Here is a 15,451-nt window from a genome sequence, read left to right as displayed (position 1 = left end):
CTTCCGAGGTCGGTAAAATGAGTACCCAGAATGTTGGGGGCAATATGCTAAAATCATTGTAAACCGCTTAGAGAGCTCCGGCTATAAAGCGGTATATAAATGTAAGTGCTATTGCTATTGCTATCCTAAAGGGGAGCTTTCACAACCTATATCTACCTATAAAGGAGTGAGACAGGGATGTATCCTTGCCCCCTCGCTTTTAATTTATATCTCAATGACTTGGCCCCTTGTCTAACCGATTCCAGCCTACATTAGCCATCTGCAGCAGATGTTTGTATTCCTCTTCTTCTTTGTGCAGATGCTGCTGCTATTTTAGCTAGGATTTTTAGCTAGGGCCTGAGGTGAGCCTTGAAAAGATTGGCCCTCTACTGTAGAGCAAATTATCTTTTGATCAATTACTCGAACTCCAAAGTAATGATTTTTGCAAGGAGACCTAGGCAGTTAAGATGGTCGATTAAGGATCAACAGTTAGAACAGGTCTATACATATAGCTATTTAGGTGTGACCCTGCAAGCAAGGGGCTCATGGAAGGTGCATATAGATCAAGTTATTCTTACGGCACAGAGAAGTTCTCTGGCTATCCGGAGATTTTTCTCTTCTAAGGAGGCAAGATCATTCCGGCCGCCTTGAAATTATTTGCGGCCAAATTTCAGAGCCAGCTATTATATGGGGTGCAACTTGGTCCTTTTCCTTCATACAAGTCTATGGATGTGGTTCAAAATGACTTCCTTAGGGCTCTAAGAGTACCTAGATGCGCCTCTAGGTACTCTTATTGTTACCTGTATTGTTAATGTATTGTTAAGGCTTGAGTTGGGCGTTCTGAAGATCGAAGTCTGGGCCTGGTTGTCTATTTTGACCTATTAGCTTAAAGTCAGATTTTTTTCCTCGAGGATGGATCTCTCTTATCTTGGCTGATGTATTCCAGCCCACTTGGGCCCGGGCTATTCAGGACAAAATTGTGTCCTTGGGTCTGTCTATGGACTACCTGGTCTTGTTAAGTTATGACCAGGCTAGGCAGATCCTGAAGCAAAGACTCTTAGACTCTGAAATTCAACAAGAACTCTCCCAAATCCCTGATTGTACTAAAAGGAGGTTGGGTTTGAGCAGTTCTAGCTGGGGGCCTGCTGCCTATTTGAATGCTCTGAGCATGACGTGCTACCAGAGGGCCTTTTTTAGGGCAAGACATGACATGCTACTTTCAGCGGTGCTCTCGGGGAGGTTTCTGGGGATCCCCAGGGAGGATAGATTATGCCCATGTGATATGGGGGAAGTCGAATCCATCCAACATGTTCTGTTGCGCTGTCCATTATATAGAGATTTAATATGCTCCTTATTAACTCCTCTTCTGACACCCTTCCCAGGCTGTTTAGGAGACTTTTATGTTTCTTATCTTCTTGCAGATAGAATTTTAGATGTCACCTTTAAGGTGGCCAAATTTTGTTTTATTGCAGTATTGTTACAGCAGCGAGCTTTTCTTGATTAATTATATATATATATATATATATATATATATATATATATATATATATATATATATAAAATTGATTATTATCTGTGGATACTTATGCACATATTTACATATTTCCTTCTTCCAATTGTATTTTTCTATGTTATGAGATGTTTTGTTTATGTCATGTTATGTTGACCTTGGGTCGTAAATAAGGAATTCTATTCTATTGTGCTGAGTTCAGGTAGACAGAGCCAAGCAGTAGGTTGGAGCTGTCATCTTTTATAGTCCCAAACATCGGTTTGGGGTGAGAAATTCTAGCCAATCTGTTTCCCCCACACAGATGATTGGTAGTGTCAAAGTGATCATGCCTGGATTTGGGTTCCTATAAACAACTAGGATCTCACATCAACATGGGATACAGCCCACTATAAGCTAGCACAGCACTGATTATGGCTAGAGTGAGAAGTTAATCAAGGAACCAAGGACAAAGATTGAATGTCGCTGGGGAAGACATATCAATGGAGTAGCTACTCATGAACGAGAGAGAGAGAGAGAGAGAGAGAGAGAAATCAAAACAAAACTGAGTTTAGAAGATAAGTAGACAGATATATTGGCAAATCCATTGAAACAGCTCATGCTACAAAGACAGTAAAAAAGAGTGAAGATGTTCTTGCTTCACCTTAATAGTCTGGCATCTCTGTAACGCATAATCTTTCATTTCTTTCCTCTTTCTCCAAATCTGCTTTTAAATTGTTGAGGAATTGTCTCAGTTTGCCTTATGGATACTGATGCTACTATCTGAAATGATAGCAATCTGAACACAGCAGAGGAGCCTTGCTGATCCAGGACATATTCTGTGACAAGAATGCATCAATATCTCTCAGAATGATCGTTAGTTTATTGGCGCAATGCTGCTGCTTTCCATAATTCAAACTCAATCTTTTACCAGATTATGCTTTGTTCCCTCTACCCAGCAGCTTCTCACTCACCTGCCAGTGTGGCACTGCTTTTCCTGGACATGTTAAGTTGATGGCAAGGATAAAAGCCCTTAAAATACTGGTGACGCTTGGTTCCAGTTCAGTTTCCTCTTGCTTTCTGGTGTACCTTTGCTTGAAGTATTACAAGAAAATTAGATTTCTCCACTGCATGGCAGATCGCTGCAGTTCTGATCTCAGCAAGAGGTGGAGCACACATTGAACAAAGCACACAGGTTTCTCATATTTCACACTGAGACCTTGGAAGTTAGTGTTGGTGGAGTTACTTATTAATGGTTTGACCATTTGCAAATAGAAAGCTACCTATTTTCTTTCGCAAATGGCAAGTGCGTGTAGGATTTTTTGAACTATTTATTATATCCACACCTAAAATATCATTGTCATCTCATCAACATTTCATAAGATAGCGATGTGAAAGAAATCCATCTACCTCTCCCAAGAAATACAGATAAGCAACAGCAGCTCCATAGCACAACTATATGTTGCTACATATACTGTCCTCATACAAGGAAATTTTGCTCTGGATTTTTGAGGACTGGCTGTGGCTGCCCAATAGCTTAACTTATAAGCTATTGGGCAGCCACAGCCAGTGGCTGTGGCTGCCCAATATTGCAGTGGTGTCGCAACTTGGTGCTCAAAAAGCTATTTTATATGCAGTAGTACTAACAGAGACTTGCTTTGCAGCAGCTACAGGGGCATCTTAATAGGCAAAGAATCCAGCGGTGCCCACTTGCCTTCAACATACTGGATGTTGTGCTGTGCCTATGCAGGAAATCCCAATTAACTCTGAAAGCTGTTCAGATCCCATGGAAGGAAACCTTAGCAGTTCTGTCCCTTAACTGACACTGCACCAATTATCCTGCATAAGTCAAATTTTCCTAAAGAGACTAAAGTTCTTGTGCAATGTTACTAATGACAGCTGCACTAGAGCCTGAACTAATAAATCGCCAGTATTTACCCAAATAGAAGATTACCCTGAGTTTAAGACAACCACCTGAAAAATTTTGCTTTAAATGTAGGTTATACTATTTACCCCAAAGAAGGAGGACCCTGAATTTAAAGTTACACCCAACCCCCCAATTCTAACATCAAATAACTTGGGGGGAAACTCATCTTAGATTCAAGTAAATACAGTACTATTATCTGCATGATTTGATGGCTGCACACTTGCATTTGTGAAATAGCAATCACAGATCACAAATGACTTTCAAGGCTGCAGCCAAATTATACTGTATCTCTTTTGACCAGTGGAAGTGGAAGTGCACTCATCACATTTTACTGGTACGAGTCTTCTCCCCAGGATCAAACACCAGGAAAATCAGCTCTGCATGTTTAGTGAAGCAGCTGGATGTAAACCACACTGATTCATTGAGGGTTTATATCTACAGAGAGAGTAGTTATCAAACAAATGTTAATTTGGATTAAATTGCAAGTGATGCTTATTTTTAAAAAAGTGGATAGGCTACCTAAAGCATGTAGGGAGGGGCACACAGACAACTCAATCAGTGTTTAATTTGCTGAGTAGTAGTAAGGTAAAGGTAAAATGTGCCGTCAAGTCGATTTCGACTCCTGGCGCCCACAGAGCCCTGCGGTTTTCTTTGGTAGGATACAGGAGGGGTTTCCCATTGCCTCTGCCCACACAGTGTGAGATGATTGCTGCTGTCCAATATAGTACCAGTGGGGATTCAAACCGGCAACCTTCTGCTTGTTAGTCAAGCATTTCCCTGCTGCGTAGATCCATCAAAAACATTGTGAAAGGAGCAAGAAGCCAAGCTCACTATTGTGGGATGAAAAGAACACATTGAGTCTCCTTTTGACTGGTATCTACATCCCAGATCACCTCATATTGTCTCAAACTTGTAACTTTTCCATAGTGGCAGTTCAAGCATTCTGTTGCAAATCACTGTGCAATGATAAACTGCCCAATGATGTATGTGCATATATGAATCAGTCCTGAGCATTTTGCAACAGTGGTTCTTAGGTTTAAACTAAATCTGTCTCCACTTACATAGCAGATATTAGCAAAATAGATCTTTCCTGGCCATTCTTTTTACATAGAACTTGACACTTAGAATGAGGGTCACAGCAGTACAGCAGCCTTCAAAGACTTCCATTTGTACTGCTGTTGCTCAGGTTCATACAAAGAGCATCTTGCCTGCTCTAAATCATCGCCTCCTTATCTAAGGGGGAAGATAGTCCTGCACTTGACTGGACCCAGCTGAAGCATTTCCTGTTTGCCTTGAGCCCTGCTGGAGCACCTCCACTCCATTGCATTGCCTTTCTCTAATGCTTTCTTGGCAGGGTTGCAGCACTGCTGTTATTATGCCATCTGAAGTGGGGAATGGAATTGAGTGTTTGTGCTAAATAGTTTGTTGAAGGTGACTGTTTACAAAAGTTCATCACTCAGATTTGATGAGTTACAGAAGAGAAAACATTGGTTGGATCCCCTCCTCGCCCCCCAGTGCTGTGCAACACAGTCCCTCTCAATGACTGGTACCTGCTACATCACTATTACATACTTATCCAGGTATCTTAACCCACGAACCACTGATGCCACAATGACTTGTGGGACTAGGTAGCAGAATCCCAGCATTCATGGTTCATGGAGGCACCCAGCAGGAGGTTCCAATTCTTACTCATATTTACCCAAATAGTGTCCAAAGTGCTTTGCCTACATTATCTCAGATGTCTTTTTAATATCCCTATACAATAGGCCAGTATTATTATACCAGTACTGCGGATAGGATCAGCTGTGGTGGCACAGCGGGCAAGCAGCTTGCCTAGGGAGCACAAGGCTGTTAGTTCAAGTCTCCACCGGTGTGCTTCCCAGACTGTGCCTAGTAAATATATATTTGTAGTCACCTATATCAGGGTGCAGCAATATAGGAAGGTGCTGGAGGTGGATGCTCACTTCAGTGACAATGGCAAAGGCATCATCTATACTGTGCGGGAGAAAAGCAATGGTAAACCACTCCTGTATTCTACCAAGAAAACCACATGGCTCTATGGTCACCAGGAGTCAAAACTGACTCGACAGCACAATCTCACTGCAGAGGGGACTAAGACTATGAGGCTTGCCTGAGGTGGTGTAGTGGTTAGAGTGTTGGACTATAACCAGGGAGAGCCAAGTTCAAATCCCTATTCAGCCATGATACTAGCTGGGTGACTCTGTGTCACCCAGTCACTTCTCTCTCAGCCTAACCTACTTCACAGGGTTGTTGTGAAAGAGAAACTTAAGTATGTAGTACATCGCTCTGGGCTCCTTGGAGGAAGAGCGGGATATAAATGTAAAATAATAATAATAATAATAATAATAATACATCTGCCACACAATACACCAGATATAACTGTAGTCGAGAAGAAAGAAAAACAAGTGAAAATAATCGACATAGCAATACCAGGGGATAGCAGAATAGAAGAAAGAGAAATAGAAAAAATCACCAAATACAAAGATCTACAAATTGAAATTGAAAGGCTGTGGCAGAAAAAGACCAAAATAATCCCAGTGGTAATTGTCGCCCTGGGTGCAGTTCCAAAAGACCTTGAAGAGCACCTCAACACCATAGGGGCCACAGAAATCACCATCTGCCAATTACAAAAAGCAGTTTTACTGGGAACAGCCTATATTTTGCGACAATATCTATAATAACCCACAGTATTGATGATAAAATTCAGCCATCCCAGGTCCTTGGGAAGGACTCGATGTCTGGATAAAACAAACCAGTCAATAACACCTGTCTGACTGTTTAAACAAGAAATAATAATATTTAGCGAGTTCATGACTGAAAGTAAGATTTGAACCAGGAACATGGCTGTGTGGACATATCTTCAAATACTCTGCCTAAAAAGGACACATTCTAAGAAAGAGCAATCTGCAGAACTTCATAGGTTGCTCTAAACCATTAAGTTATGAATCTGCATCCTTCAAGACCGTCTAAGGGAGAGACACAGGGGTGTAGCAACCTTTGTGCGAATGGGTTCAAAGAACCTGGGCCGCCAATGAAAAGGGCCACTGAAGCCCACGGCGGGGGGGAGTGGCTTGGGCTTTGGAGGAGCCCAGAGCCAACTCCCACTCCCACTCCCAGGCTGCCCTGAGCCCGAGTGAACTCTCTGTTTGTTATATATGACATCAGGTGCAAAGGGGGCGTGGCCCAGGCTGCCGAGAGCCCAAGCGAGCTCTCAGCTTTTTATTTCAGGCAGCACCGGATGCCCAATAGGACATTTTCCCCTTTCTCTCCTCCAGGGCTGCCTGAAATAACAAACAGAGAGTTTATTTGGGCTCTTGGGAACCCGGGCGGGAAGGGAGAGTTCACTCTTGGCTCCTCTGGACATCATGCACATGGGGCCTAACTGGAGGGCGCTGCCAAGTGGGGCCGGACCCAGGCTGCTGTTCGGCTGGCTCCGTGGCTAGAGAGACAGCTTCTGTTTCAGATTTATACCGCTATGCAAGCAGACAAGATCAGGCAATCTGGATAGAACTGAACCATGTGGGTTATCTCTGGAAGGGCAAAGTGCTTGGAAAATCACTGGCCGAGACCACTTTCATATATAGATTCTGTAACCTGAGTCAGGTAGAAGTGGACACCAAAAAAATTTTTTTTAATTGTTTGCAAACTATTTGAAACAGATATATCTATGTGACATCATATGAGAGTGGTTTGAAGTGATCCAGAATAGTTCTTTAAAGGACAAGGTCATCATACGCAGTTTAATGATCTGTTGTCAGAATAAGTTCTCTTCAGCCACAGAATTGGCTGACTCTCTGCCAAGCTAAGGCCTCGCATTGAAGTTATCAGAGTAGCAGAATGCACTGGAGAAAGATCCTTTTTCATTCTGTTTGCCAAATGGCATTTCAAACCTTTGTTCAGAAAGGGCTCCAGATAACACAGAAAACCTTAACTGCACTCATGTTCTTAAAAAAATTATAGGATGTCTTATAATTCAGTTATTGTATTTTAATTACTACATTACAAAACATGAAGAGCCAAGTGCAAGGTCAAGAAAACTACAGGCAACATCTGAGAAAACATTAAGAATGTTGATCTCCTCTGTGATTATTTCCTCTTTGTAAATGATATTGAACTCTAGTGAGGTCAAGATCCATGCATATAGGGCAACTACCAATAAGTCATGCAATGTTGCTTATGCACCCAAATGGAAACTAACAATCAGTATATATGAACAGATTGGATCATGTGATCCCACAATTTAATCAGCTGTAGATACTTCTCTCCAGACCTTTTTTATTGCGTAAATTAAAAGGTAAAAAGAGGGCATTGCAACAGAGAACAGACATTTCAACATGCATACGTCATTTCAACGTACATACGGTTTAAAATCCACACTTATATCCAAGGCTTTCCCCCCAATCTAATTAAATGGGGGAGGAGAGAGGAAGAGAAGGTTGATGACTCACAGCTATGCCTGGTTATCACCGACACTGAGAGATGTAGATATTAAATAATGTCATTCCATTAATATCAAGATACTGATCCCAATTGCTAAAAAACTATCTAATAAACACACATTTAAAACACATATAAAAGTCATATAGAAACATATAAACAAAGTCTCACTAAGAATCCAGAAATACCATTTTAAGATTTATCTTGATTTATATCATCAGAGCCTATACATGGACCTTACTCCGGTTCCATGTATCTGTCCCAAGTTTCCACTATGCAATGCCACCAGGTGTTGAAAAATGTGTTCAATGTTCTTTTATGATTACAGGCACAATCCATGTGAAGATAATAACTTCTATGATGAAAATGTATTTGATGCTTCTTGGAGCTACACCAGACACATTTCAGTACCTTTACCTTCTTCAATGGTATAATATAGAGAATCCTTTCATGCAATCTGCACAATAAAAGAGTTGCTTTCAAAAACATGCTTTCACCATGGTATGGTTCTCAATATGATCCATGAATGTTCCTACTGGAGATGGCTATATAGCTATATCCTTAATGTAGTACATTGAAGTTGATAGTCACTAGGATTATCTATCATCTATCAATTATGTCTAAAACTAGCTAATTTTCATACAAATATTATTTCTCCATTCATGGACCCATACCATGTGCATGTAGTTCCCCCCCCCCCCATATCATTCTGTGTGCTGATCATCTGTTGCATGCTCCTGCATCACAAAACAGAGACATCCACAGCCTTTATCTTGATAATGCTGCTGTTTCTCAACTTTTAAATAGGTTTCTCACAAGTATGTTCAGTTAGGATGATCTTCACAGTTGTTAATCATAATCCTCTCTCACATTCAATGTACTCATTCTGAAGAGACTTAAGGTTAACAATTTTTGTTGCCTCCTTATTGCCTACTATATCCATGTATAGATTCTGACTATATAAATCAAGAAACACCTTCAAATGGCATTTCTGGACTTTTAATGAGACTTTGTTTATTATATATGACTTTTATATGTGTTTTTAGTGTGTGTTTATTAGATTTATTTTTGGCAATTGGGATCAGTATCTTGCTATTGATGAAATGACATTATTTAATATCTACTGCTGATTAAATTGTGGGATTAAATGGTTATATATAGTGATTGTTAGTTTCGATTTGGGGTTCTTTTTAGCATAACACTTCATTTGTGAACCTCCAAAAGGTTTTTATTTTATTGTGGCTTATACACACAACTCATCTGTTTGAATCCCTGCCACTTTCCCCTTACTTGAGAAACACTCAAATAGTTTCATTTATAGCAACTGGAATTTAAGAGGATATAAGTACAATAATACATGAGTACAGAGATCCTGAGTACAGGGATACTTCCCTTGGATCCTAATTCATTTTATGACTAGGACTGCCGGATTGCCTTAGTCAACAACCTGCCATCTTTATGATCAACACAGTCATTGACAGAACAGCTGTTGGTGTCAATGGGAAAATATTGCTCCCTCTGAACATTCTGAAATCCAATAATTTAAATGAGTTTCCTGGGCAGATTATCCGAACTGGTCGGTAATTCCAATGAGGGTACAGGTTAGCTGTGATCTGTGCCTTCAGAAATATGTTCTGACCATAAAAATGGCATCATTCAACACTCCCATTAATGGTTATTTGTTATTATAAGGTTATCATACAGTTATTGGTTATTATAATAACGGTTATTATAAGGAGGAAATGGTTAGACCTCTTCTTAAGAGGTCTGCCCTAGATCTCTTGGTGATGGATAATTATAGGCTGGTCTCCAACCTCCTGTGATTGACTAAGATGATCAACAGGGTGGTGGCCAACTAGCTTCAAGTGGTCTTGGAGGAAACAGATTATCTAGACCCATTTCATATTGACTTCAGGGCAGGTTATTGGGTTGAGATGACTTTGGTCAGCCTGATAGAGGACCATTGCCAGGGAATTGACAGAGGGAGTGAGACTCTGTTGATTCTTTTGGATCTCTTGGTGATTTTCAATAGTACCGACCATGATATCCTTCTGAATTTCCTGAGGGATTTGGGGATAGGAGGCACTGCCTTGCAGTGGTTCCACTCCTAACTCCTGGGTAGATTTCAGATGGTGGTGGTTGGTGACAAAATGGGAGCTGTTATATGGAGTTCATCAGGACTCTATTCCATCATCATTGCTTTTTAACATATAAATAAAACCACTGGATAAGGTCATCAGGAGATTTGGTGCTGGGTGCTATCAGTATGCTGATGATACCCAAATCTATTTCTCCATATCATCATTAATCGTCATCGTCATCATCGTCAGGAAATGACATTATTTCCACAAATGCCTGTCTTCAGGCACTAATGGGCTGGATGAGGGATAATAAATTGAAACTGAATCTAAGCTAAATGGAGCTGTTCATTGTGAGAGTTTGTAATCAGGAGGATGGGATAGGATCTCCCATTCTGGGTGAGGTTACACTCCCCCTGGAAAGAACAGATACGTAGTTTGGGAGTGGATATTAGATCTTGGTCTCACCCTGGTGTCTCAGTTTCAAGCTATGGCCAGGAGCACTTTTTATCAACTTCAGCTGATACGACTGCTCTGCCCGTTCCTTGAGGAGAATGACCTCAAAACAGTGGTGCATCAGTTGGTAACCTCCAGACTGGACTACTGCAATGCACTCTGTATAGGCCTGCTGATGTAGTCTGAAACCTTCAGTTAGTCTAAAACGGGGTGGCAGCCAGAATGGTCTCTGGAGTCAGGGGTGGATTAAGCTCTTTGCCACCTGTAGGCAGCCAAAGATTTGCTGCCCCAGTGGCAAGGGAGGAAGGAGGGGGGATTTTAAATCACATTTTTTAATGTTTAAAAAAGCTGCTGTACAGGAGCGCAGTGGTGAGAGCTCCCTCGCACCCACCAGCCCGCCTCCCAAATTATTATGGTGGTGGGTCGCGGGTGGGCAAGACAGATTTGCAGGCGTGCAGCATGGAGGGAGCAGCAATACCCCTCCTAACCCAAGCCCACCCATCTCCCAAATGACTGCAATCACCCAGATTCAGGCCTTTCTGCTCACTTGGCCAGAAACCGGATGATCGCAGTCATTTGGGAGGTGGGTGGGCTTGAGTTAGGAGGGATATCACTGCTCTCTCAGTGCTGCGTGCCTGCAAATTTGTCTTGCCCCAACCAGCTGCCATCATAATGTGGGGGGGCAGGCTGGTGGGTGTGAGGGAGCTGTTGCCACTGCTCTCCTGTGTGGTGGCAGTTTTAAACATTTTAAAAAGTTTTTTTCAATGAACAAAAATTGCCACTGGGGGGATTTTGCCACCAAAGGCAGTCGCCTCTACTGTCTCTCTGTTAATCCGCCAGTGTCTGGAGTAACTTGGAGAGACCACATCATCCCTGTTCTTAAATAGTTTCACTGACTGCTGGTATGTTTTTGGGCAAATTCCTTCTGGCTTTCACCTTTAAAGCCCTAAATGACTTAGGCTTGGGTTACCTGAGAAAGCTCCTTTCTCTGCAACTACTAATTAAAATAATCTGGAGAGGTCCGTCTTATGGTGCCACCAGTTCAACTGGTAGCAACTTGAATCGGGCTGTCTCAGTTGTCACTCCAGGGTTGTAAAAACATGGACCCCATGGATATAAGAGGTTTATCTTCTCTGAAGGCCTTCAAGAAAGCCATAAAGACTCATTTTTTCTGCCTGGCATCTTTATATATAATTACCCTAGACGTACCCGTGGCTAATCCCATGCATGGCAGCTCTCGTGAGAGTTTGCAGGCAGCTGCTGGGGGGTTAGTGATAGGAATGGGGGAGAAAACAGTGATGGTGACTGGAGGCATACCGGAGGAGGTGGCGGGCCCACCAGCCAGCCAGCGAGAGAAAGTGTGGCCAGTGGCTGACAGGAGGGAGCCAGCGGGCCGGAGGAGGTGATGGGCCCGCCAGCTGATCGGTGAGAGCAAGCGTGGCCGACCGGCGAGAGGAAGCAGCAGGCCGGCCGGCTGGGGGGAGTGCAGCCAGCCAGCGGGAGGAAGCTGGCCAGACAGCAAAAGGAAACATAGCCAGGTGGGCAAGAAGACGCAGCCACTGGCAGGAGTGGGTGGGTGCTGCCAGGCCAGCCAGCCGGTGGAGGTGGTGGGTTGGCGGGCCAAGGCAGCCGGTGGGAGGGTCGGTGGCCAGATGGTTAGCTGGACTACGAAAATAAGCGGGGGCAGGGGATAGAGAATGGCTGCGGCAACTAGAGACGCAGATGCTCTGCACCCCACCCAGCTAGTCTAATAATATTTAAGTGAGTTTAATGGTTTCTAAATGAGTTTTATCTTATTATTTTAACTGGTTTTATTTTACGTTTTATATTAATATTTTAAATGGTGTTTTTTTAATTGTGAACCTCCCTGAGCTGTTTTAGGATGGGAGATATATAGATGAAATAAGTAAACTAATAAATAAGTCTTCAGAATATTTTCAAAAATATGTCCTGCAATATAAGTTGGGCCAGTTGTTATGTGGGATCAATGATGGGTACCATGAAGGCCATGCAATCCCAAGCCAAACATGAAAAGCCAACATAGGTATATATGCTGGCATGCATGATATACTGGCATGTATGATGCAATCATCTTATTCCTAACCGAGATTCTGCTTGGGCTAACCTGCCTATTGCTTGTTCTCCCCGCCCCCCACAAAAAAGATCTATAGAACTTAAATTATTGTAAGAATGAATAAACGTGATTTTAGACAGCATAAGAAAGCAAGAAGAAATCAGCAAGCTGAAGTGAAGTGCCTCTCCAGTTGCTGCTGTGTCTTAGCCAGCTTGTTGTTCTGACCAACTGTCCTGTGCAGGGCTGACCCAAGATACTTTGGTATCTGAAGCAGAGAGCCAAAGGCCACCTCCATTATCCTCATACATGCACACTCATCTCCTATCCCCTTATCCGGCTGTTTTTGCTGCGCTGCTTTTTCTCTTTATTGTTAGACTATTGGTGAATGAGAATGCTGTTGCACCTGAAAGAGATAGCAGCCATGGAGGAGGGAGAGAAAACAGAAAAGGAGACAAGGAGAGGCTTACCACCCACACAGCTGAGCTAGACTACTGCCACTCATAGAGCTGAACTGGCTAGAGTGGTGCCAACAACTCTGTGGTGTTCCTGGACACAGTAGAGCTAAGTATAGGAGATGGCTCCAAATATACTGCTCTCAGTACACTGCCTGAAATGACTCTCCTCACCCTGCTGCATGGTAAGACTGGCCCTTGCCTCATTAATTGATTGATTGATTGATTGATTCATTCATTCAACAAATGTCTATACTGCCGAAAATGCAAGTCTCTGGGCAGTTTACAATAAAAACAAAATTAAAACATTAAAACAACCTAAAAGTTAAGACGTGTTAAAAGTGTTAACTATTAAAACTGTAATCTAATTAAAAGCCTGGGTGAACAGATGTGTCTTGACTGAGCTTTTAAAAATTGTCAGAGATGGGGAGGGTCTTATTTCAACAGGGAGCGCATTCCAAAGCATATTCCAAAGGGCAGCAGCGGAGAAGGCCCGTCCCTGAATAGCCACCAGACAGGCCAGTGGCAACTGTAAACAAAACTCTCCGGATGATCTTAATGGGTGGTGGGGATCATGGCATAGAGGAGGAAGAGAAGTAGAGGCAAGCAAGGCAAAGTGTTACCACTGCCATCTCCATTTACTGCTGCTTTGGCAGCTGGAACTGGACCCCTCCGCCCTCACAGGCTAGTAGAACCCCCATCTGCCCTGTGAGCAGGAGAAGAAACCATCAAAGCAATGGTGGCTGCTGGCGCCTGGGGTGGGAGAGTGGGGGGGAATGAGGCAGGGCAGGTAATGGGCAAAGCCAAGGATATGAGGCAGATTTAATTGTGGGTGAAACTAGAGTGTGGAGCTAGTGGCTTCAATAACTGAGGGTGGAGCTAGTACCTGAACTAATTGTGGGTAGAGCTAGGACTAGGCAAATCCATTAGCAATATCTGGTGAACCCAATTAATTTTGTTCTTCCCATATTCTTTCTGAACAAAAACAGGGGGAATGCAGTACAATTATTTCTGCAACTAAAATGTATTGTCTTCCCCCTGCTAACTGGGCAAATAGGCACCTTTTAAATGTGGTGATTCCCTTTATTTCGCAGGGGGAGAGTATCTGGCCCTATCCACCCCTAGCACAGTACCTCCAGTGACTGTTGCTGGTGTCTATCTTATATATATATTTAGATTCTGAGCCCTTCGGGGACAGGGATCCATCTTATTTATTTATTTATTTATTTGTTTGTTTGTTTGTTTGTTTATTATTTCTCTATGTAAACCTCTTTGGAAACTTTTTTGTTGAAAAGCGGCATATAAATATTTGGTGGTGGTGGTGGTGGTGGTTATAAATGCTTCAGTGCTGTCCCCAGTGGTCCCATGCTCTGAGGTGATCTGTGGTCTCCTCCACCCCAATAGCAGCCCCCAGTCCTCCAGTGACTCCTCTTCTCCTGATCCTATAGCAAAGTAAGGACAGTTCAGCAATGTGGTACAATTACTTCTGTAGCTAACCTGAATTATCTCCTACTACAGTTCCAAAGATTTGTGTGCTGTCCCATGTGCTCCCATGCTTGGAAGCAGATGTGTGGCCTCCTCTAGACCTAATAGCCATCTCCAATTTCCAATCATGAGCATCTCTAGGAAGTGACTGGGGAAGCTGAACCTGTTGATAGTCTGCCTGGATGCATCCCTCCCTAGCCCACTGTCCAGATGAAAGACCAAGGCAAAGTGTGAGTGCATGGAACCTCATTTCTAAAGCCAGCATAATATAGCAGACTGTACAAAGTCTTTACAGCTTATATGGTGTGGAAATTAAGATGGGCACCTTAACTTGGAATTTCCATGCTTTTTAGAGCAAAAGTAAAAAAAGTAAAGCATCTTAGCTCTCATCTTAAACTGAAGGTTTTTGGACTACTGAACAAAACCTACTACTACTACTACTACTACTACTATTACACACACACACACACGCACACACACACAATTGCAACACTGCCTAATGGTGAACTACTTAATGGAGTATTACTACTAAAAATACTATGTGACATTTAGGAGACATCCCCATTTCTGCAGCAATCATTTCAGCAGTTAAGCTGGGCAGAGGACCCTTCAAATGCAGCATGTTTTTGAGCATTTCTGAATAAGTGTGTGTATGTGCATACACCATACATAGATTATGCATGCACAGGACATAACGTGTGAATACGGATGCTCTCCTTCTTTAATTTTTAAATTGCTATAAAGTCTATGTGTAGAGTTCATGGATTACAGGCAGAGTCGAACCCCAGAGCCGCTTTCAACCTACCCAATGCAACAGAAATGTTCACAGCAACAAAAACACATTTGATTATAGGGAAAGCAAAACCCCTCCCTCCTATTTTTGCTATTAGCAACATGATTTTCTGTTTTAATTTCCTTTATGTCAGCTGCTTTGGGATCCTTTTCAACTGAAGAAGTAAAAATACTTTTTAAATAAGTAAGCTGAAACATAAGCCTCACCCTCTGAAAAAGAGGCAGAAGTTCCACCTAGCAGGTCAATCACTCTCCCCTGCCAGG

General features: G+C 42.5%; 1 protein-coding gene across 2 annotated transcripts in view; it reads right to left on the bottom strand.

The window, feature by feature from the left end:
* LOC128348875 (allantoinase, mitochondrial-like) overlaps positions 1-15,451 on the bottom strand; it is an 84,087-nt gene that overhangs the window by 38,291 nt on the left and 30,345 nt on the right. Inside the window, exon 2 of one of the 2 annotated variants that reach the window (XM_053304590.1) lies at positions 2,440-2,559. In XM_053304590.1, the coding sequence (XP_053160565.1) occupies positions 2,440-2,470 (31 nt within the window). In that variant the 5' untranslated portion in view covers positions 2,471-2,559. Of the gene's footprint in view, positions 1-2,439; positions 2,649-15,451 lie in introns of those variants that run through there. The other variant, XM_053304591.1, reaches the window with a different exon arrangement.

Source organism: Hemicordylus capensis, chromosome 3, assembly GCF_027244095.1.
Source record: "Hemicordylus capensis ecotype Gifberg chromosome 3, rHemCap1.1.pri, whole genome shotgun sequence".
Classification (NCBI taxonomy): Eukaryota; Metazoa; Chordata; class Lepidosauria; order Squamata; family Cordylidae; genus Hemicordylus; species Hemicordylus capensis.
Note: the sequence above shows the minus strand (reverse complement) of the source record. Positions and strands in the feature narration are given on the sequence as shown.